Below are 20,728 nucleotides of genomic sequence, written 5' to 3'. Positions count from 1 at the left end.
AGAAGCAGGATGCTCAGTTCCTTAACACTGTTAAGGAACACTAACATCTTGACCTCTTTCTTTAATGAACAATTATTCTACCTAGTTAATTATAAATGTTTCTTTGGAGTTTTAATTAAAAGCATCCCTTGATCTGTAGAGACTAACAGCAGTCAGCCATTAGTAAGTGAAATAATTAATCTTGCCTTCTAGATTGCCATCGTGGGTAGGCTGGATAATCAGGATTTCCCAGCAAATTTTCAGTTAAATCTGAAAAACTAAAATAAATAATGAAACTGGGCACAGTGCTACTGGCTTTGTCATGATGACAAATTCAGCAAATTTACCCTAAAGCAACTCCTTTAGCAGAAAGGAGGCTAACTGAGCTGACTTCCCAGGTCCCTTCCAAATAAAATAAAACACACTAGCTGCACTCTCTTCTTCCATCTTTGTTTCCTAAACTCGAATTATTAGAGCCTCCTTTTCTAGCATTATTCCATGTCCCACCTGAGTTGCACCATTATTTCGTTTTCCCCATAAATCAACCCACTTCTTAAACTATATGTACATTTGTTTAAAAGGGGAAGCTATATAAACGGAAAACATACTCATTTCCAAATAGAGAGTAAATGTAAAAAATAAATACCATAGAAACTAAACTTTGTATGTTTTTTTTAAAGTAGGCTGCACACCTAATGTGAGGTTTGAACTCACAACCCCAAGATCAAGAGTCTCACATTCTACTGACTGAGGCAGCCAGGCACCCCAACTTTGTATGTTTCTCAAAAGTTGTCTAAAATATCTTTCAAATTATTAATTTAAAATAAAAAAGAGAAAATATAGTAGTAACGCATCTTATTAACACTGTATGAAAAACTATGTGCTAGCTCAATCAGCTTGATTGCCTCAGCGACTCTGAAGTGTAAGCATGGTCTCCACTTGTACAGAGGATGGTGGAGACCCAGACAAGTGGAGTAAATTGTCCGGGGTGCCGGGTGGGGGGGGCAGGGCAGGTCCCTGTGAGGCAAGAGCCCTGGAGCACTGCAGGACAGAGACCCCTGGTTCACTTTCTCCAGGCCACCCTTCCAGAAAACTCTCCTCAAATCCTGCACCAGATGCCCCAGAATACACAACAGTGACTCAGGTTTCCACCAAGAGTTTCAGATCTTCTAGGACAAAAGGAAAAATTAATACTTGCATCAGGAAAAGTACTGCTGTTTTACAACGTTCAGCTTTCCTGTAAGTCTAGCAGATCCTGTGCAGCTGGTTAATGGACAGGAGAGGCACATAGGAGGCTGAGTGGACTGGGGGTCTTTGCGACAGAAAAAGAATGGGGCAGCAGGGGATGAAGGTGAAGGCAGGCAGCCGCTCTGGGCAGGAGAGATGGGAGGAAACCTGGGACCGTGAGGGAAGAGAGAGAGAAAGAGGAGAAACAGGCACTGACACCCAGGGAAGATTCTGAGGAAAGGACAGAAATATGAATCGTTTTCCATGTGATGTGTGATGTCACTCCTCTTCTCCCATGTCTACTTTGTATTCTTTTTCCTCATATGCTAAAAACAATCACAATAAAATTTCAAGTGTTTAAGTTTCCAGCTCCTGAGATGATCCCACATCCCTCCAGTAGCACATGCACCACGGGAAACCGCCTCTCACATGCACCTGTCCACTTCTGTGGCTTTCACTTCGCCTCTAGGATGATGACTTAGAAATTCGTTATTTCCAGCAGACCTTTCCCCGAACTCCAACTCCCCACGTGACACCGCTGTTCAGATGTCCAGTATTTCTGCCCTTCCTACATCACAGATGCACAGCCCACCTTTGCTGTTCCCTCCACCCATTCCCTTCTGTGCTTTGCCCACCTGGCTTCTTGTGCTTAGATCTCAGCTCAAATATACCTCCTCAGAGAAGCCCTCCTGGACCATCTTGCAGAGTAAACATGCCTCCACCAGTGACATCACCCTACCAATTACAAGACAACCACATTCCCTATTTCCTTCATAGCACATGTCACAATGTATACATTTTTATTTATTTTGTTTACTTATGTATTTTGTGTCTTCATCTAATAAACTGCACATGGACAGAGATTCTGTCTTTTTTACTGAAGAGGTCTTTGCACACCGTAGGTGCCCAATATTTGTGAATTTAATGCATGGAATCTGTGATGACAGACAATAAAAGATTCTATGAGGAAAATGTCTTCGGGCTTGTATCACCATTGATAAGGCCACATACTAATAAATAAAATTTTACAGCACTTTACCATTTTAAGAGCAAATTCTTACGGCTTATTGCTATGGTCTGAATGTTTGTGTCCCTCCAAAGTTCATATGTTGAAATGCTAGTCCCCGAAGGTGATAGTATCTCTAGGTGGAGATTTTGTGAGGTGCTCAAGTCATGAAGGTGGAACCCTGATGAATGGGATTAATGCCTCATAAAAGAGGCTCCAGAGAGATCCCCGCCTCCTTCCACTGCGTGAGGACATTGGCAGAAGGTGCTGGCTGTGAACCAGGAAGATGTGATCGTGCTGGCTCCTTAATCTTGGACTTCCCAGCCTCCAGAACTGTGAGCAATACATTTCTGTTCATACACTGTAGCAGCCCAAACAGACTGATGGCTGACAGCACTTTTTTTCACCAGAACCTATCAAGGTAGATACTATTCTTACTGCCATTTTGTCCCTAAGGAAACGCAAGTTAAAAAGGCAAATGTAACTGGAGGCACATTAGATGAGAAACCTGGAAACGTGCCTGTTCTTATTAGGGTTCCCAATCTCCTCGGTTTTCCCAGGACTGCCCTGGTTTTCGTACGGAAAACCCTGCATCCTGGGGAACGACAGCAGTTTGGTCACTGTATCTTACCCTGAAAACTGTAAGTAAGATGTTAGACACTTTATACAAGCAGATTCCCTGGCCATGTAAAATGAGTAAAATATGGGGGGTGGGAGTACAGACGAGGTTTAGAACCTACAGATGTGAAGTCACATGGTGGTGGCTGCACCCACCCAACCTACCTCAAAGGAATGCTGGGCGCGGAAGGCACTAACAACCTGAAAAGGAACAGACACTTAGAGATATCATCTGTGCTCCTACCCTGCAAGATAAAGGTGGTAACTAGATCAGCCCGGTTACCAAGCCTCATGCTCTCAGACTGAATCTGATCCACCAAAAGTCCAAAAGGTATTGTGAGCAGTGAGGGGCCACCCACTGCAGGGACCCTGACCAGGAGAAACTGGCTTATTTTCCCAGAGAGGAAAATTCTTCCTCTTCCAATTCAAAACAATTTGACACCTTTTCCAGTATCCTGGAAGTCTCAACTTAATCATTCTGGTAATGTAGTCGTAATAATTTCGTGTGTGTGTGTGTGTGTGTGTGTGTGTGTGTGTGTGTGTGTTGGCAGGGGGTAATCATTGCATGGGTGGCATTGTCTACTCATCTAGGTAGAGGCTGTAGTGTTCATTCATGTTATTGGGCAATTGAAGTGTAGCAATTATACATTACATTTTGAAAGAGGCATTTTAAAAAATCCACCACTAGATGATTCAGACTTAATTATCTTGTCTTTTCAGCAGCTGAGTTCAAGGCTCAAATGGAGAACACATAGCTTCAAAGGCAGAAGGAATCAAAGGTGCTCCCCAGCGTTGGACGCTTCCTCCACTTGAGGTAAGAATCATGAACAAACTTCTCTGCCAGCACAACATCTCCCAACAGGGATTACCCTCTTAATGGAGATGCCCCGGATCTGGTAGAACACCTTGGACAGTCAGCTGTCACATAGCCTGAGTCCTTACTGTCTGCCTAGGTTTTTCTGTTTTGTGTTTGCTTTTCTGTCACTCATGCCTCCCCCAGAAGACTATGAATAGGCCTAAGAAAGAAAAGAGAGCTTGTTTGGAGGATAAACTTAGTTTTGCATCATTCAGCAATGTTGTATTAAGATGGCCACTCAATCGTCTGGACTTACTTATGCCTTCATTTCAGTGAGGAACCCAGCTCAGTGGCAGAAAATTCTAGCTTACCTCTGAACTAGTGCGGATGTAGGAGTAAGGAATTGCTGTGATCTCTGTGCTTTGGGGCCAGGTCTTAAACCACATCAGTGACCTACATCTTGCCAGAGCAAAGGACACTCCCACTTGCCCGAATTGTTTAACCTGTTTGTGTTAAGTATAGAGTTTGGGGAAGACTAAGTAAATTTTCAAGGCCTTGTCATTAGAGATCTTGGTAAAATCAGATGTGTTGGCTGGATCCCTTGAAATTAGTCCCCAGTTCTGCCCGTATTCAATACCTGTTGGTTTAGACTCCTTACATTCATTTTGTCTTAACCATTAAGTTGGAATATTCTGACAGCCTAGGCTTCTTTAAACCAATTGGCTTAATTTTTCAACCTTTCCCTTGTTTTAAAGGCTACATTTAATTCATTTATCACTCATTTAACTGATTTTTCCAAAGTCTGTCAAAGGTCCCCTCTGTGAATACTTATGGTAAGCCAACCTGTCTCAGGAATTTTCTAAGTTGTCCTGGAGTTTTCTTATTTCTGGTCATCAGAATGGCTTAGGCAAAGGTCATCTAATATATTTGTGTTTTTATTTATTAAGTTTTAACTTTAATTCCAGTTAGTTGACATACAGTGTTATATTAGTTTGAGGTGTATAAATAGTGATTCAACAATTCTACACGTCACCCAGTGCTCATCACAACAAGTGCACTCCTTAATCCCTATCACCTATTTCACCCATCCCCCCACCCACTTCCCTTCTGGTAACAATCTGTTCTCTTTAGTCAAGAGACTTTTTCTTAGTTTGTCATGTACATATGACATATATATTATATAATATATATAATCTTTTTTCCTTTGCTCATTTGTTTTGTTTCTTAAATTCCACATATGACTGGAATCATCTGGTATTCATCTTTCTCTGACTGACTTATTTCCCTTAACATTATACTCTCTAGCTCCATTCATGTTGTTGTAACTGGCAAGATTTCATTCTTATTTATGGCTGAATGATATTCCATTGTGAGTGTGTGTGTGTGTGTGTGTGTGTGTGTGTGTGTACACCACATCTTCTTTATCCATTCATCTATCAGTGGATACTTGGCTGGTTCCATAATTTAGCTGTTATAAGTAATGCTGTTATAAACATAGGAGTGCATGTATCTCTTTGCATTAGTGTTTTTGTATTTTTTGGGTAAATATCTAGTAGAGCAATTACTAGATCATATGGTAATTCTATTTTTAACTTTCTGAGGATCTTCCATACTGTTTTTCCACAGTATGGAAGAAACTGGCTGTACCAGTTTGCATCCCTACCAGCAGTGCACAAGTGTTCCTTTTTCTCCATATCCTTTGCCAACACTTGTTGTTTCTTGTGTTGTTGATTTTAGCCATACTGACAGGTGTGGGGTGATATCTCATTGTGGTGTTTTTTTAAAATTTTTTTTAATGTTTATTTATTTCTGAGACAGAAAGAGACAGAGCATGAGTGGGGGAGGGACAGAGAGAGAGGGAGAACACAGAATTCGAAGCAGGCTCCGGGCTCTGAGCTGTCAGCACAGAGCCCGACGCAGGGCTCGAACTCACAAACAGTGAGATCGTGACCTGAGCCGAAGTCAGTCATTCAACTGACTGAGCCACCCAGGCACCCCTCATTGTGGTTTTGATTTGCATTTCCCTGATGATCAGTAATGAGAATCTTTTCATGTGTCTGGTTGGGCATCTGGATGTCTTCTTTGGAGAAATGTCTATTCATGTCTTCTGCCCATTTTTTAATTAGATTCTTGTAAGGTTTTGGGGTGTTGAGTTGTGTATGTTCTTTATATATTTTGGATATTAACCCTTTATCACATATATCACTTGCAAATATCTTCTCCTATTCTATAAGTTGCCTTTAGTTTTGTTGATTATTTCCTTAACAGTGTAAAAGCTTTTTATTTTGAAGTAGTCCCAATAGTTTATTTTTGCTTTTATTTCCCTGCCTCAGGGGACATATCTAGAAAAATGTTGCTATGGTAGGGCCATCTAATTTAGAAGTGTTATTCTGTCTGTTCATTGGTATAGTAATTTAATGAGGTTTTGAATCTTGGAAAGAAACAAATCCTTAGAACCAAAAAAATAGGTAACTAGTTGGCAGGGTATATAAGTCATCTTGGATTCCTTCTTTTAGGGCAATTTATCCTGCCCTTACTTGTCAGCCAAATTACTTAACCTTTTAGGACTCATCTCCTTGCTTGACAAGGTTCCTTCCCTCCCCTGTCCATAAATTATCATCCTAACAAACAATTCAACTGAAAGTTACATACAGTCTATCCTTTTATAGCCCAGTAATTTCATTCACTCATAAAATTTCTAGAGGAAAAATGTTTTTCTATGTGCAGTTTTGAGTTCCTGGATCTCCATCAAAGTAGACCATTTGAGAAACGTCCTTTAACCAAGAAGATAAATAGATTTTTGCTGCTGGAAGGGAATTTAAAATTGCATTTGTGCCCAAGAAAATACAAAAGCATTTGCACTTTGGTGCTTGAAAATTTCCAGATGCTTAATGATTTTTTTTCTACATAGAAAATGGCATCACATAACTCATATTTAAAGTTCCCAGATGAAGGGTCGCCTGGGTGGCTCAGTCAGTTAAGCAACCAACTTTGGCTCAGGTCAAGATCTCGCAGTCCGTGGGTTCAAGCCTCATGTTGGGCTCTGTGCTGACAGCTCAGAGCCTGGACCCTGCTTTGGATTCTGTATCTCCCTCTCTCTCTGCCCCTCCCCAACTCACACTCTGTGTATGTCTGTCTCTCTCTCTCTCTCTCTCTCTCTCTCTCTCTCAAAAATAAATAGATGTCAAAAAAAATTAAGTTCCCAGATAAAAATGAAAAATCTAGCACTTATCAAGTAATTAAATTCATAAACACTAACATTGGGAGCCAGAAGAGCAAGTTGTGATTGCCAGGTGCCTGATTTACTACATGGTCTCAGATAGGTCACCAGACTAAGTCTCTGTGTCCATATGCCTAAGATGGAGGTAGGATAATAGTAACATCTACCTCCAAGAATTGTTGTGAGTTTTGTAAATGGTAAAAAAAAAAATACAAATTTATTATTTTAGTTGTTACTCCATTAATAAGTAACAACTCTGCTTTGGCTTATTGTGCTCTTTTACTGTAGTAATGAAGAACTATTTAGATGATGGTTTGGTTTTCTCATTTTTTTTCACACTTTTCTAGAACCTTTCTTAGTTAACCAAAATCTTGTAAGCCAGTCAGTTGGTCAGTTAGAAAATATTTATTGAGGTCCTATTATGTGCCAGGCAGAGAGATCATTTCAACCTTAATCTGGATACAGTGGAGTGTGTATAGAATTTTTGGTCTAACATTTTTTTTCCTTTTGCTTTCCACTGCTTTGAAAATGTTTCCCTCTTTTTAAAAAATCCCTCTCGTGCCTGCCTGGGTATATGGCACATCCATTTACAATTATTTGCCCACAGCCATGTCAGTGTGCCTGCACATCAGCATGGCTTCACCATTTGTTAAAATATGGAAATACTTTCATACTAGTTGGTGAATAGTCATTAACCTCAGCCCCAGGAGTGTTCCCCTCACCCCCATAGCTTCATCCATCTCTGCCTGTCCCTCTCTCTGAGACCCCTGGACAACAAGGATGAAAGAGAGCCTAGTGCAGATGGCAATAGGACCTAACCCCTGCGTCCATTCTAACGGAGTATAAGATGTTGATATCACCATGCTCCTGCTTGCTTGTCCTACTCCCCACATTTCCTCCAACTCTCTGACCAGAGATCAGCCCCCTACTCGAGTCCCTCCCCGTTGGCTCTTACTGTCATTGCTCTGTGCTTCCCTTGGTGTCTTCTGCACCCTGACTATCCCCAAGCCACCCCTCTGTAGCCCTGCCCCCAGCACTGCTGCCCCTTTCTGTACATTGTCCTGTACAACCAAATCAACTCTATAGGGCCGAAACATCACACGGAGTGCATAAGGCCATAGCAGTGTTAAGATATTGAAATGCCTCAGTTTCTAATAGTAAATAGTCACTGTGAGTCCCTCACCCTATCTCCAGTACCCCAACCACACTGGCCAGTCCATCCAAGACTTCTCCTGTCCCTATGATCCAGTACCTACCCTCCCAACCCTGCCCCCAGACTGTGGCCAACATCTGTTTTAATGGGTGCATATGCTTCACTAGTGTACAAATGCTTTGTTAATCGCCTCTGCAAAGGACTGTATTATAATTCAGAAGGAGGTAAGGACTCTTCCTTCATTTAGAATTCATTGATTCATTCTACCAATGTTTACCAATCACTCTGTATCTGAGACATTAAGCCGGCTCTAGGACCTCCAAACCGGATGAGGTCTCTGCCCTCATGGCACTTACATTTTGGTAGGAGAGACAGACAATATGTGAGAAAATAAATGTACACACATGAATAAATATATATATTGACCAAAGATTCCTTCTCATTCAGAAGGAAATGAGATTAATTAACTTAGGGAAGTCAGAAATGCTTCAGAAAGAAGGCTGTGTTTAAAATGGACCTTAAGGAAGGGCGCCTGGGTGGCTCAGTTGGTCCGACTTCGGCTCAGGTGGCTTGGATCATGATCTCGCAGTTCGTGAGTTTGTGCCCCACATCGGGTTCTGTGTTGACAGCTCGGAGCCTGGAGCCTGCTTTGGATTCTGTGTTTCCCTCTCTTTCTCTGTCCCTCCCCCACTCACTCTCTGTCTCTCTCTCTCTCTCTCTCTCTCTCTGTCTCTCTCTCTCTCTCTCAAAAATGAATAAACATTAAAAATTTTTTTAAATAAAAAAATATAAAATGGACCTTATGGATGCACAGGGTTTCTGCCGGCCTAAGTGAAGAAGAACAGTATAAGCGTAGGCATTAGGCATGAAGCATGGTGGGTGTTTAGGAACCAGGAGTCCAGTTTGTCTGGACAGTGGGGTACATGGAGAGGGCTCCTGGGAGATTGGGTGAGAAATGTAAACATGTTGACTGAGCCAGGCTCTTCTCACACCTAAAGGTGGACTTATGCACCACAGAACAGAGAGGTCAAGATCCCAGTTCTCAACCTCATGGCCCTCCAGCAAAATACCCACATGACCATTCACTAATCTGAACATAGGTCCTCTGTGTAGGTTGGGCAGCTTGTGCACTAGACAAAATGCCAGCCTAAGGGATGGGCGGGGGAGCAGCTCCTGCTCTCCCCACCAAGCTGGGCACACTGGTGTGGGATTTTCCTAAAACATTTTCTGCTGGCCCCTTTGTGCCAGAAGGCTGGTATATCTCCAAAGGGCACCTTTTCCCATTCCAAACAAAAGACCAAGATAGGCTAGCAACAGCCTTGCTTGGACACTCCTTTCCCTGGTCAGACTGCTCTGTTCCTCTCAAGTAAATTCTCTGGAATACCCCCTTTGTCTACATCATTCTATTCCCACCTCTATGGCCTTCTCCATAAAGCCCACACAATCCCCTTTATCAAACCTCTTGCTTGTCTTGGCCAAGCACCCCACACACACCCCTCTCAATGATCTTTTCCTTTATGCAGATTGCTCCTGAATTCTAGCCCTTCTTTAAATCCTTCCCTGCTCACCTGTCCTGACCCCTCCCTTTGCATGACTCCCACACCTTCCTCTTCCTTGACACCCCCACAAATGCTTCCCTGGTTTGTTTCACATTTGTATGCTAACTCAGTGGGTATCTGTCACCTGTGGGTCTTTGGCACATATGAATGCAGCAATAGTCGCTCAGCCAGATTGTAAACTCCCAGAACTAGAAACAAGACTTACGAATGTATTACTCACTCCGCTGTCATTAAAATAACCCATGTCACTGTTGCTGTTGGTAACCTTTGCTTCATTCATCAGGAAAATGGGCTGGCATTAATTAATTGAGTCCATTAATTAAATAAGTATACATTGTATATTTAATATATGCTAAGCAATAGCAATATAGCAGTGAAAACATGTGGTCCCTCTCCTTGGAGATGTTGACTTAAGATTTTTTTGTGTGTATCTTCTATGTGCCAAGCATTGTACTAGACTCTGGGGTAAGCCAAGCATGTGTGTTAAGGAAGGAAGTCAATGAGGAAGTAGAGGTGTAGAGAAGGGCAGGGCCTTGCAGCTGGCCTGCAAGCTTAAACCCCGTCCTGTGGGCAACAGGGAGTCATTAAGGGTCTTCAAGCAGATGAGTGATTGTTTCACACCCACTGAAGCCACCTTTCTAAACTACTCACTCTTGTTCTAAAACTGTCAAGAATCCCGAATCCCCACCCCATTATCCTTTCCAAGGCATATCACAGTTGTTACATTTACGGCAAGGCTCTTGTGTTGCATTGCATTATGTTGTGTTGAGTTATAATCATCTGTGTGTATGTGTGTGACTCACCCACTAGTCTGTGGGAAGCAGAGGTTGAGAGCACACATAGGTCATCTCTGCATCCTCAGCACCTAGCACATGTTCTGGTGTGTTCAATAAATGACTACTGGATGGGTGGGTGGGTGGATGGATGGATGGATGGATATATGGACAGATGGGTGGGTAGAGTGAGTTTTGGAAGCAAGCAATGAAACAAGAAATCATAGAAAAGTTGGATGGAACTGACCAACAAAAAAGTCAAGAATAATAAAGGAACAATAAATGTTGGTTGATTGCAGATGCATACAAAGACAGTCGGAGTCCTCTGGGGATGTTTCTTCCTGTGGAATCTCTACACTTCATCCGCCCAGACCATTTACCCTGGCATCAAGGCTAGGGCTACTCAGCGGGCTCTGGACTATGGTGAGTGGGGTGCTCTCAGCCCTCCAAACCTGAAAGCTCATACTAGACTGTCTCATGACTGAGGCAAGCTTTACTGCAGGTGATCCAGCCCCTAATACAGAGGCTGCTAAGATGGCTGGGAAGGAAGTGGTGTCTAAAAAACAGTCATATTGGGACGCCCGAATGGCTCAGTCGGTTAAAGCATCCGACTCTTCATCTCAGCTCATGGATCTCATGGATCGTGCATTCGAGTCCCACCTCAGTCTTTGCACTGACAGGGCAGAGCCTACTTGGGATTCTCTCTCTCCCTCTCTCTCTGCCTCTCCCCTGCTCACATATATGCATGCTTGCTCTCTCTCTCTCTCAAAATAAATAAATAAACATTTTATAAAAATAAAATAAAAGGACACCTGGGTGGCTCAGTTGGTAAAGCATCCAACTTCAGCTCAGGTTATGATCTCGCAGTTTGTGAGTTCAGGTCCCGCATTGGGCTTTCTGCTATCAGCAAGGAGCCCCTCTCTTGCCCCTCCCCACTTTGTGCTCTCTCTCTCTCTCTCTCTCTCTCTCTTAAAAATAAATACACATTAAAAAAATAAAATAAGACAGAAAACAATCACCTTGATGGTAGACCTATCCAAACACAGCCACAGATATTCATTCTCTCCCCTCCCCCACCTCTACCCCCCATGCACATACAATGAACATCTCTGCTTTAAAGGAGGATACATCATAGGACAGAGGGGAGGAGATGTGAGAGTGAAAGAAATAGCTTAGAGCTTCAGAAAGGTCTTGATCTCAAAAAGAACTTAGAGTCCCCTAAAACTGTGCCAAATTTAATGTGGATGATGATCATGTATTTTTCTTGAGAGAAGCTCCTTGCATTCATTAGATGCAAAAAGGGGCCTGAGATGCTGAAAGATGAAGAAAAACCCCTTCAGAGGTGTTTATAAATGTTGAGCAGAGCTGGGGCGAAGGCAGATTGTGTACAGCAGAGGGACTGCAAAATCAAAATGTGTAGGCCGAGTTTTCTCCTATAAATTTTGGCCTGAGGTTAGCTGAGTACGGGCAACAGAAATCTCCATCCCTTCTTAACTAAAGCACTGCTAGTCTCACTCAGAAATAGCAAAGTGTAACCAGGAAACTCCTCACCTGCAACACCAGAAAAGAAGTACAAGAAGGATGTGGGTGCCTGGGTGGCTCAGTTGGTTGAGCGTCTGACTCCTGATCTTAGCTTAGGTCTTGTTCTCAGGGCTGTGAGTTCAAGGCCCACACTGGGCTCCATGCTGGGCATAGAGCACTCTTTAAAAGAAAAATACAAATGATGGAAGAAAGGAAGGGAGTGATGGAGGAAGGAAAGACTGAGTTTGTGGCAAATCCTTGTCCTTCCTTCCCCCAGTACCTCATGTGGCACAGGGAATCTTAAATTATCCATCTTGTATGATTGTTATAGGAGCTGGCTATAATAAGAATTACATACCAGGTATTCCTGTGTGTATCCACATGTATATATGTACATATATGTGTATCTTGTTACTCTATTAATATACTAATATGCACAGAAATAGATATCTTGAAACTGTATTAAAATTGTGAAAACAGCTTATTCCACCCTCAAGATCAGAGCAATTAAAAGAACAGAACTAGTCAGTCCACATGGGTATGAATCTCATTCAGTTCTGCCCCTTTCCTCAATACATAGTGTTGGGCCAGTGGGTTTTCTCCTCTGGAAAACAGGATGGGGGAATGACAACAATGGTGCCCCCGTGTAATAACATGAGGATCATGTGGGGTCATCTGTGGAAATATGGCATAGAATCAAGAAGGACAGGCTTTAAAGTCAGAACCATTTCTTGGCTATGATTTCTATCAGAACCATTTCTTGAGCCTCTATCATAGCTAGGTTCTTTGATATGTATGTTATGGGCTCTGGGTTGATTTAATCCCAACAACAACCCTACAAAGAAGGGATAGTCATTTTACAGAGGAGGAATCTGAGCTTCAGAGGGGCTGAATTAAATTTTCCAAGTCACACACCAGTAAGGGGGCAAGACAAGATCAGATCTCAGGTTTGCTCTGCCGATTTCAAAACCTACACTTTGTTCTCTGCTCCCTATTCCTCCAAACTGTCAATAATGACACTAAGTACCTGTGAGCTCTTGGGCAAGCTGGTGAACCTCTCTGAGCCTCAACTGCCTCCTATGTGAAATAGGGATAATGATACCTATGTCACTGGGTTGCCATAAGGATCAAAGGAGAGAATATGTGTAGAGTATGGACAGTCCTGGCACATATAAGCACACAAACTAGCTATTCTTATTAATTCATCAAATATTTATGTTGCCACATTTTTCCAGAAAAATGTTATGTCCCTATTATCAGTAGTACCTTCAAGGTATTTCTTAAAATGGTGGTGATAATAATAGTTCCTACACATGGGGTTATTGTGGGAAACACATGAATTGACATAAATTTTGGAAGAGGGTCTGGCAATAGCAAATGCCCAACAAATATCAATTACTGTTATTTTCACATGTGTGAACAGAAACTTCCACAGTTACTAATGTTCCCATGTTACAGATGAGGAAAGCAAGGGACAGCAAGATTTTGTAAATTGCAGAGTCCTGCAATGCTAGTGACAATGATAGGATTCGAAACTAAGCTGTCTGATAGTGCCTTTGGTTCCATCTTTGTATCCTTTACACTCTACTCCTACATCCCTATATTACAGTATTATTCATGGTATTATAGAAGATAAAATCTGCTCTTCTCCATCTCCACAAGGACAGCCTAAGTGGAAATGAGCTTAAGCTGCAAAATAAGGCATAAGGGCAAAGCTTCCTCCTTAAGAAGGTTAAAATGAAGGGGTGCCTGGGTGGCTCAGTCGGTTAAGGGTCTGACTGGCTCAAGCCATGATCTCACTGTTCCTGAGTTTGAGCCCCGCATCAGGCTCTGTGCTGACAGCTGAGAGCCTGGAGCCTTCTTCAGATTCTGTGTCTCCTCCTCTCTCTGCCCCTCCCATGCTCATGCTCTGTCTCTCTCTGTCTCTCAATAATAAATAAACATTAAAAAAAAAATTTTTTAATAAAAATAAAATTTTAAAAAGGTTAAAATGAAAATCCTGTTCTTCATTTACTATGTAAGTTACTTTTATCAAGCTCTTTATGTAGAAAAGTGCTCTTTCTCTCCGTGAACTCAGAAAAATGTGTCCTGGGATACTACCATGTAAACCTGGGACAGGTTTATTCCTGAATTGCACAAAAGCAGGGCTTACTAAGGACATTTTTGGGGTCCCGGGATCTTTTGAGAGTCTGAAGCAAACATGGACCCTCTCCCCTGAAATATGAGATACAAATGGACGCATACACACACAACCTATTCATGGTATTTTACTGGAATTTCAGGAGGGTTACAAGCTCCCAATAGCCCATGCTGTTGCTGAGCTTAAAGAATCTAGGGGAAAAGGGAGAATGTGGAATAACTACCTAATAAGGCATGGAGTCTGGAACCAAACTGCCCAGATTTCACTCTTGGGCTCCCAGTTCTCGGCTGTGTGAATGAGGTGCGAATTCATGCCTTTTAGGTTCAGTTTGTTCATCTTTAAAATGGGGATAATAGGGGCGCCTGGGTGGCTCAGTCGGTTAAGCGTCTGACTTCAGCTCAGGTCACGATCTTGCGGTCAGTGAGTTCGAGCCCCACGTTGGGCTCTGGGCTGATAGCTCAGAGCCTGGAGCCTGCTTCCGATTCTGTGTCTCCCTCTCTCTCTGCCCCTCCCCCGTTCGTGCTCTGTCTCTCTCTCTGTCTCAAAAATAAATAAACGTTAAAAAAATAAATAAATAAATAATAAAAAAAAATAAAATAAAATGGGGATAATAATGATAATAATTTTGTACTTTCCCCCTCACACTGCCTGTAGTAACAGGCCTTTAGTCTTGGCTACATAATGAGAATTTCTCATACAGTTAGTTCTGGGGTCCTGGGGTCTTCACTAGCCTCTCTGAGGACCAGTGCTTTCACCTGTAAAACAGGGACAGTAACATCCACTTTGTAGGGTTGCTGTTTTCTAAGTTTCTAAGAGCACGTACTCTGTAAACTTCATGCGTATATTTAATGGCACTATGCCATTATCATCTCTGGCATGATCAATAAATGCTTTCTTTGGTTCCTTCATAGGCGTTCAAGCTGGGATGGAGATGATTGAGCAAATGCTTAAGGAAAAAAACATCCCAGACCTAAAGGGTTCTGAATCTCTGGAATTTCTGAAGGTTGATTATGTGAACTACAATTTTTCAAAGTAAGTAAAAAAGAACATTTCTAGCCGTGAAATTAATCTTTAAAACCTTAAGGTTGTGGATATGCCACCACGTCTTCTGGTGTGATACCAGGACCTGCACAGTAGAAGGTAAACCAAATTTGGTAAGAGGCTTATCAGATGAATGACCCAAGAAAGAGGGGTCGTGAAGCTGACAAATATTGTGGCATTTGGGTCAGAACACCTGGGTCTAAGTCATATCCCTGCTGCACACTAGTTTTGTGTGTTGTGTCTGATGAAAATGGTCAGAGTCCCATGTCCTTGCCTCTTTCCTAAAATGAGAACTCCTTGCCCCTTGAATTTCTAAGTGAAATTCTTGTCCATCCTATTGCTGACCCCACACCCTAAACCTAGATGTAGGATTCAACCACAGTCTCAAAAACAAATCTACTCTCATCAAGGCTTTCCTTACTTTAGTTAAGTTTGGTTAAGGTTTCAGAGGTCGTAGAAATAGGCCACACATAAGAAGCTCAAAAGTAAGACTAGAGAAATCCTTTGGAAGTCCCATGATTTCATCAGAACTCAGGCTTCTTATATTTCTCTGCCCCACCATCCTTACTTCTGGCTTCTGTCCTCAAAGTTGTCTCATGGTCCAGTATGGCCACTGCAGCTCAGCCATCAAATCCATTTGTCAAGCCTGAGAGGGAACAACAGGCAAGGGTGAAAGGGTTCTTGTAAGCTGGGTTAGTCTCTTCACTGAATTTTTTTCTGAAGCCCTGCTCTAATAATACTCTGCCTATACAATAATAGAACTTAGTCTTATGGCCATACTTATTAGCAAGAGGGACTGGAATATTCATTTTCTAACCAGACACCTTTGACATCCTGAACAAATTCAGGGACGGTTAGGAAAGAAGGGGAAATGGCTGTTCAGACAACAACCGGCAACCTCTGCCGCAGTTGCCAACAAAAGCCCCAAAGACGGTGTACAGAGAAGATGTCTTTGTCCATCTGGAGGTCAGTCTTAAAGGTAAAGCAGAGAGTCAAGATTTTATAAGGAATTATCTGTGATTCACAATTTGCCCCAAGGCTTTATCAATCCACTGATAATTCCCTGCTGGCTCCAACCCTTTGGAGTAATAATTTCCCTGCTATCAAGGATAATATTCTATAAAATCATGAGTTTTTGGGGGGCATGGGGTAGGGAAAAGGATGGTAATCTAGGTAAAGCTCCTGGCAAATGCTCTAGTTGTTAATAAAGGAAGCCATTCGACAAGTGTTTATTGAGGACCTACTGCTAGATACCAAGGCTTTGTTTTAGTGATTGGGGATATTACAGTGAATGACACAGATATATCTCCTGCCCTTAATGTCCAGTAAGAGAGATGGACATGATATATTTACAGAATGAATGATTTAATTACAGTGATGATAATCCCACAGCAGAAAAATCCAGGGTGAATCATATATTATGAAGTGTGGTGAAGATGAGGAAAACAGGTATCCTCATGCGTTGCTAGTGGGAGCAGGTGAACTGGTACAGTACTTTCAGATCTGTGCTCCCCACACAGGAGCCACTAGCCACGTGTGGCTACTGGGCACTTGAAATATGACTAGTGCAATGAAGGCACTGAAATTTTACGTATTTCATTTCAATCAATTTTAATTTAAAACTTGGTACTCAGTTCAGTTATTGAAAAGCTTTTAAGTATGTGTGGGACAATTTGCGTATGTAAGTTTATCAGTTGAATATTTTATCCAATCAAATATAGGTCAAGTGTTTCTGATAACACTTGATAATTCTGATAACAAGTGTTTCTGATAACACCGATAATTCAGTGTCCACCTTGAGTCACATTATGAGTGTAAAAATACAGACCATAGTTTGAAGTTATTTTGAAAAAAGGAAAACAAAATATCCCATTAATCATTTTTATATTGCCTATGTGTTGAAATGATACCATTTTAGATTATGTTGGGTTAAGTAAAAAAAAAAAAATACTAATAAAATCAGTCTTACCCATTTCTTTTCCCTTTTTAAAATGTGACTACTAGAAATTTTTAAATTACATATGTGGCTCACATTCTATTTCTGTTGGGCAGTGCTATTTTAAAAGGTAATTTACAAGGACCTTTTTTTTAATGCATGCCCTTTGACCTACTAATCCCACTTCTCAGCATCACCACTAGAAAGACACACATGTAAACAGCATGTAAGAATGTTCTGTGTGGCATTGTTTATAACACAGAAATACTGGAAATAACCTACGTGTCCACCAACAAAGAAATTATCTCTTTCATGATACATCCATAGCTTGAATATAAAGAATGGGCTAGGCCTATAGGTACCAAACTGAAAATATTTCTAAGATCTGTTAAATGAATCTCCACCATCCTCTTCCCACAGTGGGACTCAGGGTGTGTGACAAAGAACAGGTAGGAAAGGATGCAAAATACAAGAAACAGTAGATAGGCATTTGTTATCAGCTATCACATGTATCTTTTACATTTTTCATAACCTTGGTTCAGAACAATGTCTTTCTCCTGTGCCACAGTTATGCATAGATGATCTCATTTTGTCTTCTCAGCCTACCCATGAGTAAACCTTCCTCTGAGTGATTGCCTGAAAGAGGTTAAGTGCCTTACCTAAGTTTGCATGGCTGGCACAAAACTCATCTCCAAGTTGAGTGCCCCTTGCAGAATACATGAAGTGGCATAGCCCGGTGTTAAGCACACAGTCTGAAAACAGATTGAGGAGGGCTCCAGGTCTGGTTCTACCACTTACATATGACTTCAACCAAGTGCTCATGACTTCCTTATCCTCTCATCTCTGAATTGCAAATTGCAAAACCAGCAACAGCTTCATGGGATTATCATGAGGACTAAAATGAGCTAATGCACATAAAGTGCTTACCATGGTGCCTGGCATGGAGTAATCACTCAACACATGAGCTATCCACCTATGTAGATTACTTGTAGCCCATTGCCTCTTATGCTCAGAGAATCCTAGGGGAAGTTAATACTCTAACTAGGGAAGATTCTGCTCTAACTAGGGAAGACTCTAACTTTCTCAACTAGGGAAAATTCTGTCCATATAGAGGGCATCTGGGAATAGGAGAAAGGCACCCTTGCGATTGTCCAGTGATGGGGGAGGGGCACTACTGGCGTGTAGTTGGTACATATGCCAGGTACCCTAAAATGTATATAAAGTCCTCTCCAAAACTAATTGTCCCACCCAAAATACTAATTTCCCCACCCTGTTGAGAAGCACTGGAACAGCTGAAGGAAAAAATAATGATGGCGATGTTGTACTCGTATTGTATTGTCTTTAATGAAACTAAAGAAATGTATTATTTTCACATTTGTTTCTAAATTTGCTCACTTCCCCCTCAATTAGAAACAAGGGGCTTCCTGGCAAGGACCAAAGGGGAATTAGAAGGCAATGCCCAGAGGCACCGCAGACCTGAGGTTCCTTCCTCTACAGGAATTAGGGGTTCCACAAACTCCTTTCTGATTTTTGCCTCACTTAGAGAAGTGTTAGAAGATATGCACTGACCTCTCTGTTTCTTGTTCTACAGCATAAAAATCAATGCCTTTTCATTTCCAAATACTTCATTAGCCTTTGTGCCTGGGGTGGGGATCAAGGCACTGACTAACCACGGCACTGCCAACATCAGCACCGACTGGGAGATCAAGTCTCCACTCTTGTGAGTATCCCACTGAAAAAAGTCTGCCGCCATTCTGGGAAGAAGTGGAACAAAAACTGGAAGTACATAAATTTGGTGATGTTTTTGACATTAGGCTTATTTCCCTTAGCCATTAGCAGTCTTTCTCAAGAGCATTTTTTTTTTTTCCAAGAGAGATTTAAATCAGAATATCTCTGTTGGGGGCTGGGGGGCGGGGGAGGTTGTGGGAGGACTGAAAAGCATCCATCCCCTGAAGGCAGAGCAAAATGTCATTTAAGATTTCCTAAGAGCTAGAAGGAATGAACACGTACTCAAGATTTCAGACCTTCAGTGACTCTGTAGGATCTCAGGTGATTCCACATACTTCCCCATCCACAGGGGCAACTGATTATGATTAAGAGATGGGACCTTCGTACCTCACAAGGAGGTAAGAGGATAATAGTCAGCTGGAGCCCAATTGCACCTTCCTAGAGAAAGGAGGTATCACATTCAAGGTACGCTTGCAGACCACCTACTACATGTCTTGGGTGTAATGTTTAGGTCTGTCTTGGTTGGCATCCCAGAATGGCACATTCACTCATCCACTTGGTCATTCAACAACCATTTATTGAGTGCCTACCAAGTACCATTTATCCCCATCTCAAGAACTCCAGTCCTGTAGACTGTAGAGGAATGATATATTCTGCCATAAGTAACATAGATTCAGGGTTCATTCATTTCTTCACTGACTCATCAGCCACCTATTAAGTGCTTATTCTGTGTGCTTATCCTGGAGACAAGGGAATGAATAATATACACTCCAGTCCCTCAGAGAGTTCATAGACTACGTCTGTCACATCCCCATCAGTGCCTGTCCTAAATAAGGCTATCCAGTGTTCTCTCTCTCCAAGCATTGTATACACATAGTGCTTGATAGGTGCTCAGCCACTGTGGGCACCAGAAAGCACTCAGAATAAAAAAGCTAAACTAACACTGTCACCACTGACATATTCATTGCTTCATTTGTTTAGTAAATCCATTCAGCACCTACTCTGCTCTGACCCATTATTGGTGCCAGGAATCCAGAGGTGACAAAGCCCTCCAGGAGCTTAGAGGCTGTGAGTAGTCAGAGAAATGATCCCTCTCTCCCCTGCCCAGGCCTGGGTAACCTTGCACTTTTTCTGTCAACAGCCAAGACACAGGAGGAGCTGATCTGTTTCTCTCTGGGGTCTACTTCACCGGTATCATTGTTCTTGCCCGAAATGACTTTGGTCACCCAATCCTGAAGCTCCAAGACTGCTACGCCCAAGTGAACCATGCCCACGTCTCATTTTCCGGAGAACTCAGGTGAGTGATAGCACCGTGGTAGGCGGTCGCTAGTCTGGGGCTGGAATCTCCAGCAGCGCAGGAAGAGGTTTATAACCGGCAGATAAAGTTCCTGAATAAGCCCATATTTTCTTTCTTCCCCAGTGTCCTGTACAACTCCTTCGCTGAGCCCATGGAGAAACCCATTTTAAAGAACTTAAATGAAATGGTAAGTCTTTAGAGGTGACATGGCCACAGTAAAATGCTCGGCAGCAGTTCTGCCATGCTTTACTTACTTCTTACTCAATAAACCTTTGTTGAGCACCTACTGTATGCTAGGCATCATCCAAGGCACTTTCACACACATCCTCTGCGATTTAAGTTTCGCAAATGCCTACCATGTCCTGTGGTAAGTGCTGGGGATGCAGAGATAAATAAAACAGCATTCCTGCCTTCAAGCGCTCACCACAGGATGGGGCAACAATCAGCAAGAGTTTATTTACTGTGTACCTACTGCATGCCCAGCACTAGGCTACAGGCTGTTGGGAATGTAAGAAAGGTTTTTAGGAAAACCCAACTCAGTCTTGTGGAAAAATAACTGAATGAGTATTTGAATTTAATACATAATTACATGATCAGTAGATTGAACCTCTTCAGAGGTTCAATTGATTGAACAGAGGCTGTTCAATCAACAGCCTCTTCAGAGGCTCAGAGAAATGGAAAGATTACATCAAAAGGACCTGCAAGTTTCCTGGGGGGGGGGGGGGGGGGGGGGG

The 20,728-nt window shown here is 42.2% G+C and overlaps 1 protein-coding gene across 6 annotated transcripts in view; it reads left to right on the top strand.

Annotated features, from left to right (window-relative positions):
* BPIFC (BPI fold containing family C) overlaps positions 1 to 20,728 on the top strand; it is a 54,985-nt gene that overhangs the window by 10,703 nt on the left and 23,554 nt on the right. For 4 of the 6 annotated variants that reach the window (XM_049627522.1, XM_049627519.1, XM_049627517.1 and 1 more), the window contains 6 exons: positions 3,551 to 3,644; positions 10,631 to 10,754; positions 14,904 to 15,024; positions 18,561 to 18,689; positions 19,839 to 19,994; positions 20,118 to 20,181. In XM_049627522.1, coding sequence (XP_049483479.1) covers positions 10,631 to 10,754; positions 14,904 to 15,024; positions 18,561 to 18,689; positions 19,839 to 19,994; positions 20,118 to 20,181 — 594 coding nt within the window. In that variant the 5' untranslated portion in view covers positions 3,551 to 3,644. Of the gene's footprint in view, positions 1 to 659; positions 3,312 to 3,550; positions 3,645 to 10,630; positions 10,755 to 14,903; positions 15,025 to 18,560; positions 18,690 to 19,838; positions 19,995 to 20,117; positions 20,182 to 20,728 lie in introns of all 6 variants that reach the window. The other 2 variants (XM_049627518.1, XM_049627521.1) reach the window with 2 other exon arrangements.

Source organism: Panthera uncia, chromosome B4 (genome assembly GCF_023721935.1).
Source record: "Panthera uncia isolate 11264 chromosome B4, Puncia_PCG_1.0, whole genome shotgun sequence".
NCBI classification, from domain to species: Eukaryota; Metazoa; Chordata; class Mammalia; order Carnivora; family Felidae; genus Panthera; species Panthera uncia.
Note: the sequence above shows the minus strand (reverse complement) of the source record. Positions and strands in the feature narration are given on the sequence as shown.